This window comes from Chelon labrosus, assembly GCF_963514085.1.
Source record: "Chelon labrosus genome assembly, chromosome: 7".
NCBI classification, from domain to species: Eukaryota; Metazoa; Chordata; class Actinopteri; order Mugiliformes; family Mugilidae; genus Chelon; species Chelon labrosus.
Genome location: NC_140343.1, coordinates 15,527,830 through 15,547,451, shown reverse-complemented (window position 1 = coordinate 15,547,451; position 19,622 = coordinate 15,527,830). Strand labels below are relative to the sequence as shown.

Below are 19,622 nucleotides of genomic sequence, written 5' to 3'. Positions count from 1 at the left end.
AGTCAGTTAAACTAAACTCACCATTAATGGATGGATTTATTCTTTCTGATACTTTAATACCACATTCAATGAACTTCAGCTATAATATACTGTATTTTAATACCTGTTCATTTTCATGCTTATTAAAATAAATCATTTAATTCTCACTCAAATAACAGAATAAGTGTGTGGTATTGAGTGCAATAAAGTGACACTCCTCTCGTGTACGGTTATTTGTACCTACTGTTTCGCTGAGTCCGAAAACAGTTTACACACACAGTATGTTAGTACTGTATAAATGACAAGTAGCAAAGACCTTTCATGCAATTATTCACGACTTCAAGTACAAATGGATTGAAAGTCTAAGAGTCATACCCTTTTGACAATACGTGCAATGCATTAAAACAAATAAATACAAAAGACAAGCGTCATTTAAAATAAACTTTGTGATTTTATTGTTTTATACTTACTCTTACACATCATACAATCCTAACTCTTTAAAGAAAAAAAAAACAAAACAAAATAAAAAGATATCTGGTGGTGTTTCTGGGGGACTGGAGTGCCAAGGGACAAGAACTACATCCCTGTGAACATGGTAGATGTCCCTAAAGCTCACGAAAGACAAAATGAACACGGCCACCTTCATTTGTCTTAAACTTCTGCAGTGAAACTCAACCGGACTCATCATAACTTTCAGGTTTATCATCATTATTATCAATCCAAACCCTTGGATGATGAAGACGTCGAATATGAAAGGCTGTGATAAAGGCAGGATAGAAGACATCGAAACGTAACAGCAACAGAAGGATAAGAATGTATATGCACTGATAATATCTAGATTATTTCAGTATGGTAGCCCTAATTGCTGGTGCCAAATCACAAACAGATAAAGCATTTAGTGACCCAACTGTCCCAAATCGCATGTAAGACAACAGTGCCTCCATCCACAGCCTAAAGACAGTCAATATCAGGGCGTTTTGTGTGAATTATGGTGGTTTACATTCAAACTGCTCACGTTTATTCAGAAAAATCAGGTTTAAAGGGGTCGGGGCATTGATATGAGCAGTCAACAGAAAACAAGTGTAAACTGTGTTTGATTTACATGATTTACACTGCTGAACAATCATCCTAAGTAGAAGACTTCTTTTGTGAAAGGACCATTACTTTGTAAAGGAAATCAGAGTATTTTGTATGCAGTAATATTTTGCAATTCTTATAAACCCAGTGAGTTTGAGAATTCTTTATATAACACGCACAAATCTGCAGAGCAGCACCAACCACAAGTCCCCCTGAATAAGACAATTATTCTTCTTCTTACCACTCAAGATAAACTCCATCTGAATTTCAATAATCTACTAGAGGTGAGCTGGAGGAAAGAATTAATCGCAGTCGTTATAGATGACCAATTTATCCCAAGTAACTAGTTATGTAGTTGGTATGCCAAGTCATCATACCAGCCATTTAGACCCGTCCCGTCAACAACTCTGAATTCTGATGAAGGCCAATTTTCCAATCACTGGGGCAAAAACTTAACTCGACCAGATGCAACGTGATACTCTGTGGTTACAAGGTAGAACGGCATTCGCATCCAACACATTCTGCGTGGCCTTGTTTGGAAAATGCACACCCCACAAATTCCTTGCAACTTTTCTACAGCTCTTTCATAAATATTTAATGATCAGGGTCAAGCAACATTTACAGGGAAAGCTTTTAATAATGACAAGGTGAAACCTCAATCGGCCCTGCGTGTCTCACCAGGGACCTTTTTAACTTTCAGTAATATCGCTATGCTAATAGACTTCAGTAACAGGATAAAAGCATGGACTGGGATCCTGTGTAATTCAGCGACGTTAATAAAGCTTTGAGGGGCTTGTTAACAACCTGACTAGTATTGTAAAGTAGAAGCCACGTAGCCAGTGAGAGATACTCTTGGCAGAGCCAGTTATTGAAAATACTTTTACGTGTAATAACTTGAAAATAAACGGGAAACAAGATGGTGGGGGAGTAGCTGTGCCAGTTGTTGCACATTCTTTTTTTTTTTTTTGGATAGTTATGAAAAGCACTTTAATACACATAGTACTATTCTTTACCATAATCCCCCACCTTTATTACCTGGCAAAAAATCTACATTAAGGTTATACTATATGAATAGGAGCCATATGTTATTTACATTTGGGAAAGAAAAAAAAAACTGTAGAGTCCTGTTCACTTGAACATCAAGGTTCCAGCCATGCATTGTGCTACTGCTGTGTGGCTTTTTAACATTCCAGCTTCATTTCAAACTGCGCCGCCACTTACAAACCCCGTATGTCTGACTGCACACACATGCACGCGAGTTCTATCTTCCTAGAAGAAAGCAAGCTAGAAGCGGCCTTGGCGTTAAGGACTCGTCTGAATCTGAGCACATTGTAAAAGCACAGCACGCAACTCCGCAGCACTGCGACAATCTTTACTCTAGCTGAGCAGAACGTGTGTCGTTATGTGTATAGTAACTGCGACCCAGGTCAGTTTTCATTCAGCAAGTGTCAGTGGTCTGCTGGTGGTTAGAGAAACATGGAGCTTGACTCTGACTCCATAGAGTATAAAAGGGTATTCAAGGAGAGCACATCGCCTTACTAAAACAGAACATCTCATCAGTCAAACAAGGCAATTTCCTTGGTGAGCCTGCAACACAGCTCAAATATAAACTGCAAATGACCCAGATGCTGAACAAAACTGAGTAGGTGTGGCACGTTAGTTTGTGCTCTGCAGCTGACACACTTTGTTGTGCTTCGTTTTCCAAATCCAAATGAATGGACATTTTACTGCACAATCTTAATCGGAACGGCTTAACTGGACTCTACTCCATCAAGTCAGAGCTTGTGTGTTTTTTTTTTTTCCTTCAATGGTTATATAATCAAGATGAAATTACTTAAATATAATTAAAAAGGTTAAGTGCAAATCGTAATGATTTGCTGACACATGCTGCCAATCCTCCAGCACAGACCAACCGATAAAAAATAAATAGAATGCAATCACACAATTCAAGCTAACTACAATATATTAATATAGATCTTCTGATGTCATACGCTCATTAAAACAGAAAGGAAAAAAAAAAAAAAAAAAATCACATAATTCAATCACTCAGATAAGTCAAGGTTCTCGGTTCCCTTACCCCTTACCTCCCCTTCCTTCCCCTTCCAATAACGGTTCATGCACCCGGTATCCATATAAGTCAATATATCAAAGAGAGACATATCAGGAAAATGCTGAGACTTTGGAGTTGAACATGTGGTGACCCATTGAGTAAAGGAGGCCAATTTGACATCATTTTTCAGTCTGGGGTAAAATTTTGTATTCCAAAGCCCTTAAATAGTCTCATTGTTAGATAAAATTATTATTATTTTTTTAACTCACTAGACCCCCTCTAAATATTCCTCTGACACACACCTCAACAGCTCATCCCCGTTTAATTTCAACTACCGACAGGGATTGTATAAAAATAAACTCACCCCCCCTCCCCCAGCTGAGAAACAAAAAGGGGTAAAATCAAATGCCATCCCTCCCCACGGCAACACAAATGTCCACCAAGCCCCTACAGCTCTCTCCACGACTCTCAAGCAAATGCACACGCACACACACTATCATACAATCACGCACACATACAGGAAAAACTCAGGTTCAGCTGCAGTCACTAGCGGAGAGAGAGGGAGATGCTAGTAAGGGAAGTGTCTGAACTGTGGCTGCGACCACAACCACCCCACCCTGCCCGCCTTAGACTACCATGAACAAATGAAGCCATGATATCAGGTGTTTTCATCCAAGTCGCCATTGTTCAAATCCATAAAGTCAGAGAGACTTATTTCGCACCGAGTCCTCATAACTTCTGGATTTTCTCAGCCACCACAATGGGGTTCTCCTTGCGTATGCGGGCAGCAGCTGCACTCCGGTAATCATAGGGACAGTCGTGTTTGTCAGAGTAACGGTGAATGGCACAGAACAGGTTGCCGCAGCGACAGTCGAAACCTTTAGTGAAGAGAAACAAACATGTTACACATATGCCCATTTATACAGACAACGCAGTGAGCTCTGATTATTATTATTTTTTTTAAAATCATCTTTCAACTGCTTTTAAAATGTGCATAAATACTATTAAAGCGCCTCTAAAAGTTAAAAGGATTTGAATGTAGGCCTTCAACTCAGCCTGAATTTGTCACGATCAGCTTGTGTTCAGGTCACATGCATATTATTTGCTTACAATTATTACTTTCAACACTAAAAAGGGCCCCAGAGCCTCCACCAAGGCAGCTCCTGTGTGGCTGCCTGTGAAGACACTGTGAAATACACCACTAACCTGCAGTATGTTGCTCTCAAAGTGTTTGGTTGTGGTGGAAAAGCATGTGCTGGTAGCGACACTTTAAATACGGAAGTTACAGATATTGAATCTTGATAAACACCAGAACACATCTTCACTAGTTCTAATTTTAGTATAATTTTGGTAATAAATGTATTAATTATGTTATTCAAGTTAACTAATATTTCTTAAGTTGTTATGTAGAGACAACATAACAAGCAATATCCTCACATGGAAGTCAAGGTTTATATCCATCTGAAAGATAAGTTCTCATCAAAATGTTAATTAAAATAACAACTGCCCTTTACCGCTTCAGCAAATAGTGACAGCTTGTCACCATTTCTATCTACAGTAATGCAGATAGAAAATAAAAAGATGTTATTGGGATTGCACCACATACATATTTGGTCATTTCATTCCACGAGACAAGAGATCTTCAAAAAAACTACACTCCTCTTGTGTTAAACATTGTCACATTATAATTGTCAGGTGAGGGGCGAAGAGTCCCAGCAAACCAGATTTATGACTCATTTGGACCATCCCCAGCTGCTAAAAGGAGACCTCTGTTCTGCAGGTACAGTATGTGTGCAAAATTCTTTCCTCACTCACCAGTAAGGCCCACTTTCTTCCGGCAAGAAAAGCAGCGGTTCTTTTTCTTGTTTTTATCAGGAGTTTGGTCACCATCAGACGAAGCCTGTGCTGCTTCCCCGACTGGCTCTAATGGGAAACAAGTCAAAAAAAAAGAAGAGTTTTCATTCATTCTTTGTTAAAATGTATGCCTATATACCAGTACACACAGTGTGTTTGAGGTTAGTGAGTAAAAAAAAAAAAAATAAATAAAAAATCCAAAGAAATGCCTAAAGAGAAGTTTTGTGATATGTGATAGAGAACGTAGAACATATCTGATGTTGCTGTGCTTTGGTTCTTGGGTTCTTTATCTCTCTTACAAGGGCCTTTCTGGCCACTACACCAACAACCTATTAATTTATATATATGGAATACAGAAGAAGAATATACAATACATAAATGCAATACATACAAAATATGAATATTCAGAGCTCAACCAAGGAGAGAAACATCCTAGAAGCTGGAGTTGTATTGCCTTTATATGGATAAGGACATTTAAATATCATCACAGAGCGTGTTTTTATTGTTTCAAGGATGCTTTGTCAACAGGGAGGCTGGCGCATTCCTGTACATTCACCCCATTAGTCCTAAATAAATAGTGCCCTCCACAGCTTTCACCTTATGTGAATAGTGGATAAGGATTGATTGGGAGAATGCACCACTGCCCTGTATTTTGTTTACCTGTGCTGTTAGAAGTACCCTCCTCTTCTCCCTCCTCAGCCTCCGCTCGATCAGAGTCTACAGCTCCTGAATCCTGAGAGATGCTCATAGCTGTCATCTGTTGAGTTACTGGGCTGGGGGAGCTGGGACTGACATTACAACAAACACAAATGAATATAATTTAGATCCTTCATAACACAATATTGTTTTCTTGTATTTTATTTGCTGCATACACTGCAACACATTTTGTATAGTGCTCATTATCTCTGCATATATAGTATCTCCAAAATGCCATAATACCTTTTTGTACTCTTGTACACAAGACTTTTTTGAAGAAATGAAGCCGTCACTGGCTTACTTCTCTAATAATTTATTATATTATAATGTTCATAATCTCAGTTTTCCAGGAAAACTGAGACTGTGGAATTTTATATTCAATTACAGCAGTTACCGCTTAAATATTAAATCCTTGTTTGAATGGTTCTGTTCTAGCAAAACTGTCAAACTAAATCTAGTGCAATGAGCACATACTGTAACAGAAAGTTGTTAACTTTAATTAATTCAAACAACCTCAAAGAATGCAGAGCGATCGCCGCGTTCAAATGCTTTTCTCAACCACCACATTTCTTTTATAATGGTACGAAGAAAACGCATTTTACAATTCAAAAAGAATAATTTACTGGCATAGCTGATGCAACCCATAAAGCAAAACATGAACCCGAGCCTGTGACAATTATCCAGCTTTACACTGCAGTTTTTAAGAGCAGGCCCTCAAGGAAAACTCCCGTACTGCTCAGCTCGTCCTCTCTGTCGAAGAAGACAGAGTAATAGGGTTTACACTTACGCTCTCTTAAAATTACTGGAAGCCACGGTAGAAAACGGCATAGTAAAATTATTCTTCTTTGTAAGTAGCGAAACTCAGCAAACGGCGCAAAGACACCCGATCAAATGGCTGAAATGTGCCAATGACTGGCAGATCAGAGGTCTTACCGGAGAGATCAGAGCCATCAGGTAAAAGTAAAAAAAAATGTCTGAATCGTGAGACGGATTGTTGAATAATCCCAGAGGGTTTGTATTCTAATAAGTAAAATGTAAATGTACTTACCATCTGGACTACATTCTCTGAGAAAAGCTGATGTAATAGCATGAACTGACGGGACTAATGAGAGGAGCTAGTAATGACCTGATCTACATATTATCAAAGTTTTTAACTGACAATTTGAACAATAACATGTGATAGCAACCTACACTGGACATCTGCCAGAGTCCCTTTATACAACTACAACATGACTGTGCTTGTTTGGCAACTTATGTTTAATGCATCTGGGTGTACAATACCCCTTCTGACAACTACACTGCATTTCCCACATTGTCCTTCTTAGTGGTTCTTACTTTGAACCAATTAAATTATTAACGGCAATATTTCGATCAACAATAAGTGATTGTCATCCCTAGAGGAATGAATTCAAACTGACTAATTTATAGTGGTACAGTGTTTTTGTAATCTTCTGAACAAAGCGGAGGTCAAAGAAATTCTCTAGCTGTCAGACCTACCTGGCCGTTTGCTCCTCGGGTGGAGTTCCCGCCACCTCTGTACAGGGCTCTGGGGTTGTGCTCTCCACAGTCACACTCGCCGACCCCGGCGATCCTGCTGGTGATGTAGCAGCTGTGTGGGGAAAGGACAGTCTGATGGTACAAACACAGAACCTGTTGTTCTAGCCCTGAACATGGACGACTTTCAACTTGTAGCAAAGTATCTTATTATGACACTTGTGTATTTATGTAAAATGATCATATAGGTGGGGTTAATGTGAAACAACAGATGGCGATGTCACTCTCTTGCTTTCTGATGCCACAGTGTAGGCAGCTACTGCTACCTGTTCTCCAATCCCTTTTAGCAAATTCACGTGGCCCCTCTACTCGTAAAGTTTTTGAATGACCCCATGTTCAAAGTCTTCCCGTCGTTTCCCCTCCTAACAGACTCACATCCGGCACACCCCGGCTCTTTATAGGTCACGTCTCTCCCATCTTCCTACCTTTCTCTCCCGGGGGACTGGATCGACCCCCTCCCTGTTGTCTCTGCAGGTGTTCCTTGTAGCAGACCGAGCACATGCCGTTGGTGCGGGGGTTACCATAGAAACCGCATCCCATAGTGCAAAGCATTGGCACCTGCGTCTGATTGGTCTCCTGAGCCATGCTCTGACAGAGGGGGTAAGGGGGATGGGAGAGGATATTCCTGAAAATGGGGTTGCAGAAGTTAGTCAAAAAGATTAGCAGTCCCTATTTGATTACATTTTTTCTATTTTTTTTTTTTTTTTAGCTAAAAGAGCTTGGAGACTGGCATAGCAGCATGAGAGTAGAGTTGAACAAAAAGTGAGTTTGTTTGTGAGCTCAGGGTTATGGCCCACTATTTGTAGCCGTAATGAAGGTTTGTCACGCTTCATCAACCAGAAATTAAGTCCAACAACCAGTCCAGCTCTGCCACTAAAGCAAAACTGGACTTTGAAAACACAGTCTGAATTATGTTTCCAAATCAAAGTAAAAGACAAAAAATAATCTTTGACATTAATGGCAAAAATATGGCAGGAAATAAAGAGAAAATAAAACTGCTAGCGCAATAATGTATTGCACTTCCTGCAACATTCAGACTATGCGCCAGGAGTTTGGAAATTAGTAAACTGTGGACCTGTCACAAAAACTAGGCGGAGAGCTGTACACAGCGACGAAAACAAAAGGTACAAAGAGTGGTACACAATTCCTGTGTAAAAGGCAAGTTGAGGTCTGCGATAACGTAAGCTAGCTCAGCTGGTTTTGTGCCTTCTTCCGCCGAACAAGATGTTTTGGTCAGGACAAAGTTAAAAAAGGAACAAAAGCTTAAGACGTGTCTGGTCAAAACCCCACCGAAACCGTAAACGAAACCCTTATAATAACAGATACACTGTCAAATGTTAACTCTACGTTGCTGACGATCAAGCTGAACAACTTCCAGCTGACTGTCCCCAGTATGAGTTCGTCCGCAGAAGAAAACAATTGGCGTCCTATGCTTGCATAGCTCAAAGCAAACACAGTTAACATTAGCAAACAGCCTCGCGTAGAGGTTTTGTCTGTCTGCCACTGCATACCAATGCGAAAAGAAGGACAAAACTCGTTTAGAGGCCTCCGAGCGTGGCGAAAATAACGAAAATGTAAACTATATCGTCCTTGGCGACAAACTATGAGCAAATCTTGGGTTTTCAATCGAATAAACGCCAATGTTAGCGGGCTAGCGCTAGCTGGATTGCTAGCAGAGGCAGCCGACCCGGAGCAATGTGCTCCCCCCACAGCGTCCTGGCTAGTTTAAAATCGGCAACACGCCGCGGGACTCCCTCGCGGCAGTCTAGGAGTAAGATAATACCTGAAAATCCAGGTATCGGGGGCTGTCGACGACCTTGAGCTTCAGATTTGTACAAGTTGTGTCCCCAGCAGAGCGCGCGGCCTCCTACCCAGCGCTAGCTCCCGACATTCGAAACAACGACCATGACGTCACCACAAGCATCGATTGATCGCTGAGTGAAACGAGCCGACGGAGCAAAGTCCAGCAGCACAAAAACTCACATCAACGTATTCAAAGCGTCACACCGAGACTCTGCTGTGCCAAAAATTTTTTTATTGACGCATCAGCTCACTCACAGTCCATTAGCTCTTTAAACCCATCACAGTTCGGACACAACAAATACTGAAATAAAAACCTCAAAAATAAATGAAATGCACCGTTGTGGACTCTCTACGTCTGATTCAAGAAAGCTTAAAAGGTTCAGAGACAACACAGTTTTAGCAAAGTTTGGGGAATGTTGTGAATACTCCCAGCAAAAGTCAAACATTAGTACAGTATGTTCACGTACACATTTTCATCTTCAAGAAAATATGTTTATGTTTAGTGTACACATTGAGAAATTCTGAAAGGCCATACTTTTTGTTGTTGTAAATGAATTTCATTAACTTTTACATGATTATTGTAGTGTCAACAACTTTTAGGGCATAATAAGGAAAACATGATTACATGTCAGTTCAGACATCTTTCATTAAAGCAAACAGATATAGAGAATATTTAAAAAGGGCTCCATGTACAGTCACAAACATCAGTCTCCCGTCACTGTAGTAAATGATCTTAGTGGTTCGGGCCGGCCTGCTCCATGGGCACATCTTCCTCTGCTTTCTCGGTCAACTGAGGAGTAAAAGGTCCCACTAGCCAGTTGAGTGGTGTGTTGTTAAGTAGATAATCCACGACACCATCCAGGGACTGTTGAATCTGGAATAGATATATAACAGCATAATTATGTAATCCTAATAAAAAAAGCATGCTAAGATGAAATATGTGTAGGAAATAGCGAAGCCTGACTGCCATAGTTTCATAAAAGCATGTAAATAAGCAGATAACCCCAAGAATGAATGAAAGCCTATAGGAGTTTACCTCAACAATAAGACTGTGTGTATTATATGTGTGCTCCAATAAAAAGGTAATGGGGGGACTAATTGTGTTAAATGATGGCACTGAAATAATGAAAAAAGAAAAATGTAAGCACTATATTTAGCCATGCTGATGCAGCAAAATAAAACACAGCAGGAAAGGCAGTGTGGTGCAATTAGCGTACTTGGGTCATCTGTTGACGGCTCCGCTCCAGAAGGAGGGGTGTGATGCTACTAGTGTTCCCCAGAGAGGATTGCAGTTCTTCAGCGGTTCGCCGTGCGTTGGTCAGCTGGTCCTGGACTGCACCTGGCAGACCCTGAGCGCTTGAAACCACGCTGGAGCATGCTGACCGCAGCTGGTCACTCAGCCCGCGCACCATGGAGAGGGTCCGCCATTCCAGCTGCTGTGAACATAAAGTGGAAATTTTGGAAACAGGTAACTGCACAGTAATAAAATGACAATACTATGTTTATTATTCTCATTAACATAATAAATAAATGATTAAATCAAATAAATAATGTCCATAAAACATTCTAATCCAAAAGTTAGTGTCGGCATATGAGAACATATTATTTCCTTATCCCAATCCTGACAACACTGTAATATCATTGTTCACTTTCTCTTTCTCTCAAGGATATTCTGGTTAAAAAATAGTTGTTAAATTCAAAACACTTCACTCCGGACCTCAGATTCATCTTTGGTCCCATCTGGCTCTGACTCAGTCTTCCCAGCTCCTTCTTGCTTCTGCTTCCACTCTGTCCAGCGCTGCAGCAGCTGCTCTGAGGCTCCTTCTATCTGGTTACTTACTGTACCCACACCGGCACGGGTGCGCTCTAGCAGGTCCAGAGTGCTGGTAATCTGACCCACCGCGGCATAGGTGGCATCCCTGGCATGGCGTGCGCGGACCAGGGACTGCTGTAGAGCCCGTTCTTGTACCTTGGCAGAGAGTTTCCCCAAACGGACAAAGTAGCTAGGGCTGGCTGAAGTGGTAGCGACCTCACAGGAGGCAGGTTCAGCCACAGCAGCTGAAAGATAAAAGCGTTATTTTCATTTAGTCATAAGATCTTTTGCGTAATGGTCTATGTATGGCTTTAATAATTAGATGCTCGGATAAGAGAATCAGTGCTCTCCTTTTGATTTTTAGACTGAACGTTTTCTTTATTGCGTGGGTTGCTGTGTATGTTATAATGCATGGGGAACGATTAATGGAGGTACTTTCAAGTTAGGTTACTTGACTCTCAAAAGCTTAAGTCAAAAATCTGAAGGTCACTTCACCTCTTCCTGTGGTCGTTGGAGCCAGAGAGATAAAAACATGACGCCATGCCATTATGGATTCTTGACATTATGGACACTTTATACCTGCCACAGCTGCAATTGGATATTTCTCATATCCATAATCCGAGAAGAGGATTTAATGATGAGCATTACTGCTATATTGGAGTATGGCAGGCTGTCATGGTAATATGACATCACAGTAGCAGGTGTCAAAGCTGTGAGTGCTGGAAATTGTAGGTGCTTTACGGGCCAAGTTAACAGAAGGGAAGTTCACCGAAATGTCCTGCCTCCCACTCTATGAATAGCAGCAGCAGCCATTCATGTGCTCAACTTCAGTCACCATGGTAGAATTGAACACTTTTATCACAACCACCCCCTTCTTGCCAGAGCCTTTCCTTTATAATAATATTCTTCGACATCCTCATCCAATCTTCATTCGGTCCAGCTGTCAAACTGTCAACACCTCAGCAGCAGACGTGTGGGTTTATTTCTGCTCCCGATTATACCTCCCACATTTAGTACAGATACTGACCAAGCTCCCTCTCTGTGAGTGGTAGGTTCTGGTCAACCCAGTCCTCAGAACGGCTGAGGGCCAGGCCCATCCCACTGCTGACCATCTGGCCCATCCTGGTGCCCATGACGGTGCTGATTCCTCCGCTGACTACTGCCCGGGTCAGCTCGACGCCACCCATCACGGCCCCAAACACGGCATCCTTGGCTCCTGCCACAGACTGGTACACCATTCCTACGGTGTCTGACACCACCTGAGAATGTAAAATGATTTAATGTGGCATGCTTGGAGGATAATGATGGTGCTATTCTGTACCGTCAACACAGTTGTTCTGTTATTGCCAGAAAACTAGGGAATAATTAGTTTAATTGAGGCTATCATTTCTCTATGACTATAACAATATTTATATTACGCTAAAATATATTATGTCACTGATACCATGACCATATAAAGTATATAAAATCATTGGTATATCCAACATTTGCTTGCACTCAGTTTAACCAAGTGCTTGGTTATTTTTAAACGAGGGGTTACTGTTCACATATGGTGATGTGTTAGCGGTGTTGCTATGGTTACCTGGAGTGTGGTGCAACTTGCAGACTGATTTAGAGAGCTAGTTAATGATTGGAATTATGAGGGGGCATGACAGTTGATAGATAGTTGAAAGTGAAACTTGACAGAGGTCATAAATGCAACTAAACAATGCAGTAAAATGGCGAAGAGAAAAAAAGCATAGCCAATAATAATAATAATAATACAGTTGATATGAGTTGAAATGCTTTTTTTAAATTTTATTTTATTTGCATTAATACATTAGGGCGGCATTATTTCCTGTCTTACCTTGTCTGCTGGCTGGTGGAGAATAGGCAGCTTTTCTTCCACCTTATCAAGTCCTTTCAAGGCATACTCATTCACTGTGGACACTGCAACAACAGAAATTCACTTAATATTTAATAGGAAAATATTAAATGTTGACTTAATTAAAACAATCATCCTTCAACTCTGTGTTAATACCCCTTAACAACAACAGTTACTGTTCAATGTTTACACCACAGCAACAAGCAAAAGAGTTTTCAAAGATTAAAATGACACCTCTTACTAATGTGGAAATTCTGCTCTAAGAGGATAGAGGAAACCTATTTTTATTCTTATACGGTCTTCTAGATATGAGAGAACAAGTGGACCTGACCTTGGCTTCACACCTTTAATGTGCAATAAGCTTGCAATATTCTTTTATAGTGCATTTGAATTTTGGGTATCATTGCACATTTATTACATCATCATCATGAGAGAGAAGAACCTACGCTGCGGCTCTATGATGTCCAGAAGAGGTTTGGACCCTGTGGTGGCAGCTGCACCCAGCGTCCGGACACCGCTCTCCGCTGCATCCATCACTCCTTTCAGCAAGGGCACGCTGTCTTTGGTGCTGCTGTAGGCACTGGAAACCGCCTCGCAGGCTGAACTGACCAGGGGCAAGTTGCTCACTCGTGAAACAACAGTCTAGGACAAAATTGCAACTACCACCGTCAGTGAAAAGGAATTAACGGGCAAAATCTATCACGTCATTTTTCTGAGTTGTGTTTACTTCATTCGTTTTATACAGTTGCTTTTCAAAAATGGGGAAATTCCAGGTGTCAAATGAGTTCATAATATGCTCAGGTTTTGTAATCGGTGGCATTTCGGGTCACAGTGCTCCCCACCTGCTGATCTCCATTAGCTGGTTCTGGTGCTGCAGCTCCAGTCTCATTAGTCTTCCCGCTGTCTGCCATTGTGACTCCTGGATTCAATCTCTGACATGGAATATAGAGTGTCAGAAATAGATTCGCCTCACTTTGCTTGGTATTCATGATGAAATACAGCTTCCTCTCTGATACTCTTTGAGTGGCTGATACACTTTATCTTGTACAAATCGCTGTCCTGTCTCATGGTTTAATGCACACAGAAAGGCAAGTCAGCCATGTTAAATTCATTTGTCAACACTATGATGCAACAAGGATGAAATGGCACTTAGAAAATTCAGCCAAGCAAACATTTCAAGTCTCATACATTAAGTCAGCGCTGCAAGTCAAAAAATGAATACAGATATACATTTTCTTTTCGACCTCCCACAGCTAAGTTTTTTAACTTTTAGTACTTACATTATATTGTTAAAACATAGATTCACGAGTATCCTAAAGTACTTATCCTACTTATTTCTACTTGTTTCTTTTGTTTAAAAAAACAACCCATCTGAAGTTCCCTTTTGTTCAAGAAAGCGAAACATAAAATCAGACCAGGCTACTGACTGTACTTGAAGTGGTTTAAAATGCAATTCCACTAACAGTTGCTAGGTGCTACCTCCAAAAAACCCATTCCACTTAAACGTGTCTCATAACATATTAAGTCAGTACATCTCTTTGCTGCATTCATTATCTCATTGGCTAAGTTTCCATCTTTGGTTCACTGTGTTGGTGGTCATTCTAAACAATACACTAATAAGTAGATAGTGGCTTGCCTGTCTTTACAGACGAGTGTGGTCTGAAGCACAGATTGTAAAGATGTTGAAATAAAGCCAGTTAAACTTATGCTACAAGGTTACAGTTTGCTACCAAAATTACTCTAACACTCTTAGATTACTCTAAGCTTTTTAAGTTTACATTTAGGATGCTAACTATTGGCAGTGAGCTTGGGCAGTGTAGCCAGGACCTAGATCGGCATAAGAGGGCGTCCTATGGTATATTTGGATGGGTAAGGGCTAGGGAGGAGTAAGAATACTCCTCCCTAGCCCTTACCCATCCAAATATAATCACTTCTGGCTCCACACCAACGGGTGTTGTCACTGTAGCTCCGTCCATCTCTGTAAACAGTCTAGGATCCAGACCCATTTCTTTCATTTAAATTCCACGCTCAAACTTTTAAATGTGAATACAAACCCTGAAATAATGGCGGATAGCCGTGGCTATGCCTTTCTTGTCCTCTTATTAAAAACTTCAACAAAAAATTAAAACAGAGATGATGAATCGTGTAAAAGAACACTGTAGCTACACATGTTGGTTTAATTTCAAATTATAACTTAGGGTCTGAGGGAAACCAGGAATAATGGTTGGAATCGAGCACCCGCAGGGCACTGCGGCTGGAGACTGATTTTCGCAAGCTCTCATGAAGGCGAGCAGGCAAACTGGACGTCTAACATTATTCATCTGAAGTGAAACATTGAGCAATACTGCACTTCCACTGATGTAAAATACTGCTTTAAATGAAAACCAGGCCCAAAGAATAACTCAAGTGAAATACGGCGGTAAATGAAATCTAGCCTGTTACATAAATGCAATAAAATACTCTCTTAAATGAAGATAAAATGTAATACTTAATGGGGCCACGGGAATAGGAAAAAGTCATACTTGTGATTTAATCAATCAGCTGTCCAATAACATATATACACAGTGAGAATATTTCTTGAAATGAGGAGGATAAACTGTATGGTATTTTCTAAGTGGCACAGGTTCTTCAAACCAGAGAAATCAGGTGAAAAAGTGTTCACCCCATGTCTGACTGTGACGTCTATGTGTGTGGATATATGAGTGGATATGGATAATATGGATAAAAGCCTCTATCATGCCTCCTTGTGCATAATACTCTTTGCTGGAGATCAAACCACAGTCGTCTGAGTTATACAGTACGCACCCTAACTAGGGGCATTGATGAAAAATGTACTTGACTTTGACTACCTCAGTGAATTACAAAAAAATATAAAACAGCATCACATGGCTGTGAATTGTGGGTGCAGTCAGAGGTTGCTAGCAGTCTGTGTCACCCACTCATCTCAGCTCCACTCGTGCTCCAGCTCTTTGCCTATTTTCGAGTCAGAAAATGCCAAGATGGCGACGACGAGAGACGACAAACTGGGGTTCAACACCACTCCTCAGGAAACCTATGGGTGACGTCACTGAGGGTCCCTCCATTTATATAACCTGATATGTAAAAGGGACGACTCCAACGCTGTGATAAATCTTTGACAGCAGGCCAATTTATCATAAGATACTGCGTATCTTCCCGTAACACGCTGCGGGTTTCCTCTAAATCATATTAGACTGAGTGAGTATATTAATCTAGTCTCTCTGCTCCACCTCTTTGTGTTGTAAGCGTAGAGCTAAGACACAGCGAAGAGATGCAAGTCAGGGAAAGAAAGAGGTGTGTTCACTCATTGGAAAAAAAACCTCCGCAGCAAGATCTCTCCGCTGGTGCTCACAACATGTGGACAACATCTGTTTCTATTCTTCCAGATGGTGCACGGAGACATGCATCAGCACCACCAGTCTTAACTGGAGCATTGTTACCAAGTGTCTGACAAGCTTGACCCTGTGTCTCCGCAGATGAGTCAAAGAAGGATATGACCCCTGTGATCATAGCGCGAGGAGTGCAGCCCACCTGCTGCAACCTGTTGCCAGCCTGAAGGAAAAGACAGATTAGGCTGCTCCCGACATACGAGCCTCATATCTAACGAATTATGTTGAAGCCAAGCACTTTGAGTAACATTTACACAGAGCTTCTTTTTAATCATGTCACGCATTTTAGCTGTCAAAGCGAGTAAAACACTTTCTCTGATGTTTCCCTGAGCTCTGGCGTTGCACATTATCTCTCTGGGCTCCGCGTGATTGCATTTTGTTGCAACAGCTTGGTTGAGCAACATGCTTTTTCTAAGTGGCAGTTGATGAGATCTTCACGGGCTTTATTACAAAGCAAAGTCTGACACTAAGCACCCTGATATCAACCGTGAGATGAACCTGTGATAATTTTCACAGGGACAGTACATGTCACGAAGAAGGCATTTGCGCAACACTATCTTGACTCTTTAACACTTTCAGAAATAGTCATCTAATTGACAACTGACTGTGATATCTAGCCCCTTCCTTTTATAAGAATATCTACGTCGTGCTCACAGTGTGTAACCACATCACACACTCTCGCGTAAGAGAAAGATACTGCGTTCTCTTTGGAGATAAAACTCTACGTGATCTTTAATGTTAACGCTGATATAGCTTCAGACGACTGTTAATAGACTTAGGAGGAGAAAGAAAAAGAAACAGCAGATAAAACCTGATAGTGTCTCTGGTTATTTGAATCCTTCTAAGTAGGGTATTTATCCAAATCAGTGACATTATTATGGAAATCATTTAGATAGACCCCTATGGTTCGAAGGTAATAATGAGGTTTCACAAGAAACTAAAACGATAGGACAAGAAATAAATGTACAATAAATTCCATACCCACTGAACTTGCCAGTTCATTAGGTACATAAATGAAAACATTACAGTCCTGCAGTAAATCTTCATGAAGCTTAAGGTATTTAGTATTAGTTTAAAATAGTTTGTTTTCATTTTAGAGGTTTGTAGTACTATTGAACTGCACTGTGTTGTACGAATGTGTGTTTCTTTTATTTTCATAATCCCATTTTAACCAGTGGCCCACGCAAAATAACAGAAACATCATACATTGTGGAGGATGTAGTTAAATCACCACCCTTCTTACACAGTCTCAACATAAACTAAACATTATAACAGCCATGATTTGCATTAAAATGCATTTGTTTTCACCGGTGTACCCAATGAACCGGCCAGCGAGTGCATCTAGATGTTTTTCTCTCCTAAAATACCGGTTTATTTTATTTACTCCACTGAAATCCCCCAAATAAATTAAACTGAGAGGTGGGAGAACACATCGTTGCTCAAGGCTCATCATGTCCACACTCTTGGGCCACAGCCTCAGATGAAAGGTCACAAGAAGAGATTGCTTCATTTTCAAAGAAAAAAAGGGAGAAAAGTTGAAAAGAAACACTGCCTGACACAATATTACTTTTAAGGGCACACGCTCAGTGTAATAATAATGATCTCCAGCCCTGTTCCTCGCACACACAGAGAGATGTCCTTCTAGCTAGGTTTCATTATGAAGCAGAGCTCAGTGACATTTCTTCCACTTCACTCTTGGGTGAACTTTACCCCAGATGAGCTACTCCATCAGACAACAGCCCTCCTGTAATCGCTTCCCTCTTATTAATCATATCTTCTGGTGAGACGTGGCTCTCTTCGGGCCGTGACAGGGAAAAGGTAAACACAGTTGTTTCCCTCAACTTAGAAAGAGGAAGCAACGGTTAAGTTGACTGGCTAGATGAAAGGCGCTAATGTTAGCTTAGCGACGCGTTCAGGAGCAGTTTCACTTCTGCTTCACAATCAAAAACCGAGCTGTCAAATCGGCCACTGACCTCTCAGGCAGCCTCTCCGGTCCTGTGTCCCGCTGTGACCTAACCGTGTTAATGCTGGTCAATGAACTGGTCCAGCCCAGAAGACAAGACGCTGGTGTCCTCAGAGGGCAGTGCAACACATGCCGGAAAGGCGGAGTGAGGGACTGTCTTATGAACTTTTAGCCAATTAAATCACAGCACGGAAGCGACGGTCCTCTGGAAGCTGCACTTGTTGGCTTCAGATGTGAATAAATATGTTTTACTGATGCACTCCTTCAGTGGACGTTGCTGCTGATTCACAGACTTTACATGAATGCCCCTTGTTTGTTAATGCGCATTTTTAATCTGTAGGCCTGCAGCTTACTATTTATATTGTTTGTGTACTTCTTGTATTGTTGTAATGTTTATTGTGCTAACCACCACAACAAATTCCTTGTATGTGTGAATGTACACAATCAGGCGGTTGTGACTCATCAGAGAATGGACATGGGCCTTCTGAGGGTGTCCTGTGTTGCCTTTGGGTCCTATGTTTTGAGGGGAGGGGTCTCTGTGGATCATCCCACAGATACTTGATCAGTTTGGGATCTTGTGAATCTTGGAGCCTTGTAGCCTACTGTTTTTCATGTTTTTTTTTAGATGCTCCTAAATCGTTTTTGTGTGTGTGTCTGTGTCAGGCTGCATCCTGCTGGAGATGACTGCTGCCATCCAGGAGTTTCATCGCTATGGGGCGGGGGTGCCTGGTCAGGTCTAGGTGGGTGGTACATGTCTAAGTAACATCCACATGAATGCCAGGTCCAGAAGTTTCCCAGAGCAACATTGGATTGTCACAAGGTGGTCAATGAAATTTACTTCTCCTGTCAGTGGTTTTAATGTTGTGGCTGATTGGTGGATATTCGTCACTTCAGAACCTTCCGTTACTGCATGTTGATAACTGACCAATTTCTATTCAGCTGTCACACACATGGCAATTAATCCCATTCTGATTCTGATTAGTCTCTGTTTTATTCACAGTTTATATTGTCTGATATACTCATGAAGAATGTAATGACTCTATAGACTGCACATAAATATGAATGATATGCCTTTCTACAGCCATTGTACAGTGTTTTCATATTTTTTTTTTCATATACAGACTGCATACGGTCATATTTATTGGGTACCCCCTTTTCTGCACATGTACATGTAGACTTATCCATGAATTTTACTTACTTGCATTATTTCCATCATAACTGATATTTTCTGATAAACACAGACTTCTTTTCTTATCTTCTGTTTTTCTTTTTAAAGCTACTGTGTCACCCTAATGGTAAACATGTTAAAGAATCTCAAGCAAGCCAAAATGACACTTCTGTGAGATGACGAGTCAATATGGCAATATCGATCTATGCACAGTTCATCTGTTTAAAGCTTTCGTCTCAGACCATGCTGCTAGGAACAATCATCTAAACTCATTTTGCCGCTCCTGCACCTAATTGATAAATAGTGGAATGGCCCTTGGATGCCTGTGTTAAAATGTGCACGTTAATGGTCGCATGCCATGTCTAACAATTACAGTCTTTTACAGAAAATGTGA

The 19,622-nt window shown here is 41.0% G+C and overlaps 2 protein-coding genes across 4 annotated transcripts; both read right to left on the bottom strand.

The window, feature by feature from the left end:
- Positions 1–406: 406 nt before the first annotated feature.
- LOC311490980 (AN1-type zinc finger protein 5) lies at positions 407–9,124 on the bottom strand. The gene is made up of 6 exons (XM_084548787.1): positions 8,994–9,124; positions 7,636–7,835; positions 7,154–7,265; positions 5,621–5,748; positions 4,922–5,029; positions 407–3,984 (listed from the first exon to the last, which is right to left on the bottom strand). The coding sequence occupies exons 2-6, from the start codon at positions 7,793–7,795 to the stop codon at positions 3,836–3,838; spliced, it is 657 nt and encodes a 218-aa protein (XP_084404913.1). The 5' UTR covers positions 7,796–7,835; positions 8,994–9,124; the 3' UTR covers positions 407–3,835.
- A 108-nt stretch (positions 9,125–9,232) lies between these two features.
- Positions 9,233–18,194, bottom strand: plin3 (perilipin 3). Of its 3 annotated transcripts, XM_084548786.1 has the most exons (8): positions 18,071–18,194; positions 13,533–13,622; positions 13,137–13,332; positions 12,673–12,755; positions 11,854–12,085; positions 10,731–11,071; positions 10,231–10,449; positions 9,234–9,887 (listed from the first exon to the last, which is right to left on the bottom strand). In XM_084548786.1, the coding sequence occupies exons 2-8, from the start codon at positions 13,599–13,601 to the stop codon at positions 9,747–9,749; spliced, it is 1,281 nt and encodes a 426-aa protein (XP_084404912.1). In that variant the 5' UTR covers positions 13,602–13,622; positions 18,071–18,194; the 3' UTR covers positions 9,234–9,746. The 3 variants fall into 3 exon arrangements, with proteins under 3 accessions (XP_084404911.1, XP_084404912.1, XP_084404910.1); XM_084548785.1 differs by lacking the exon at positions 18,071–18,194 and having other exon boundaries at positions 9,233–9,887; positions 10,231–10,446; positions 13,533–13,862; XM_084548784.1 differs by lacking the exon at positions 18,071–18,194 and having other exon boundaries at positions 13,533–13,862.
- Between the last annotated feature and the right edge of the window lie 1,428 nt (positions 18,195–19,622).

What these genes read in the sequence shown, in the direction of transcription:
- LOC311490980 (XM_084548787.1), bottom strand. Translation starts at nt 7,795, where the DNA reads ATGGCTCAGGAGACCAATCAGACGCAGGTGCCAATGCTTTGCACTATG. An exon ending in CAGTCCCCCGGGAGAGAAAG is followed by an intron (nt 7,266 to 7,635) that starts GTAGGAAGATGG and finishes TTCCCCACACAG; the next exon opens with CTGCTACATCACCAGCAGGA. An exon ending in CCCGAGGAGCAAACGGCCAG is followed by an intron (nt 5,749 to 7,153) that starts GTAGGTCTGACA and finishes TTGTAATGTCAG; the next exon opens with TCCCAGCTCCCCCAGCCCAG.
- plin3 (XM_084548784.1), bottom strand. Translation starts at nt 13,679, where the DNA reads ATGAATACCAAGCAAAGTGAGGCGAATCTATTTCTGACACTCTATATT. An exon ending in TCCACCAGCCAGCAGACAAG is followed by an intron (nt 12,086 to 12,672) that starts GTAAGACAGGAA and finishes TTACATTCTCAG; the next exon opens with GTGGTGTCAGACACCGTAGG. An exon ending in ACTCACAGAGAGGGAGCTTG is followed by an intron (nt 11,072 to 11,853) that starts GTCAGTATCTGT and finishes TTTATCTTTCAG; the next exon opens with CTGCTGTGGCTGAACCTGCC.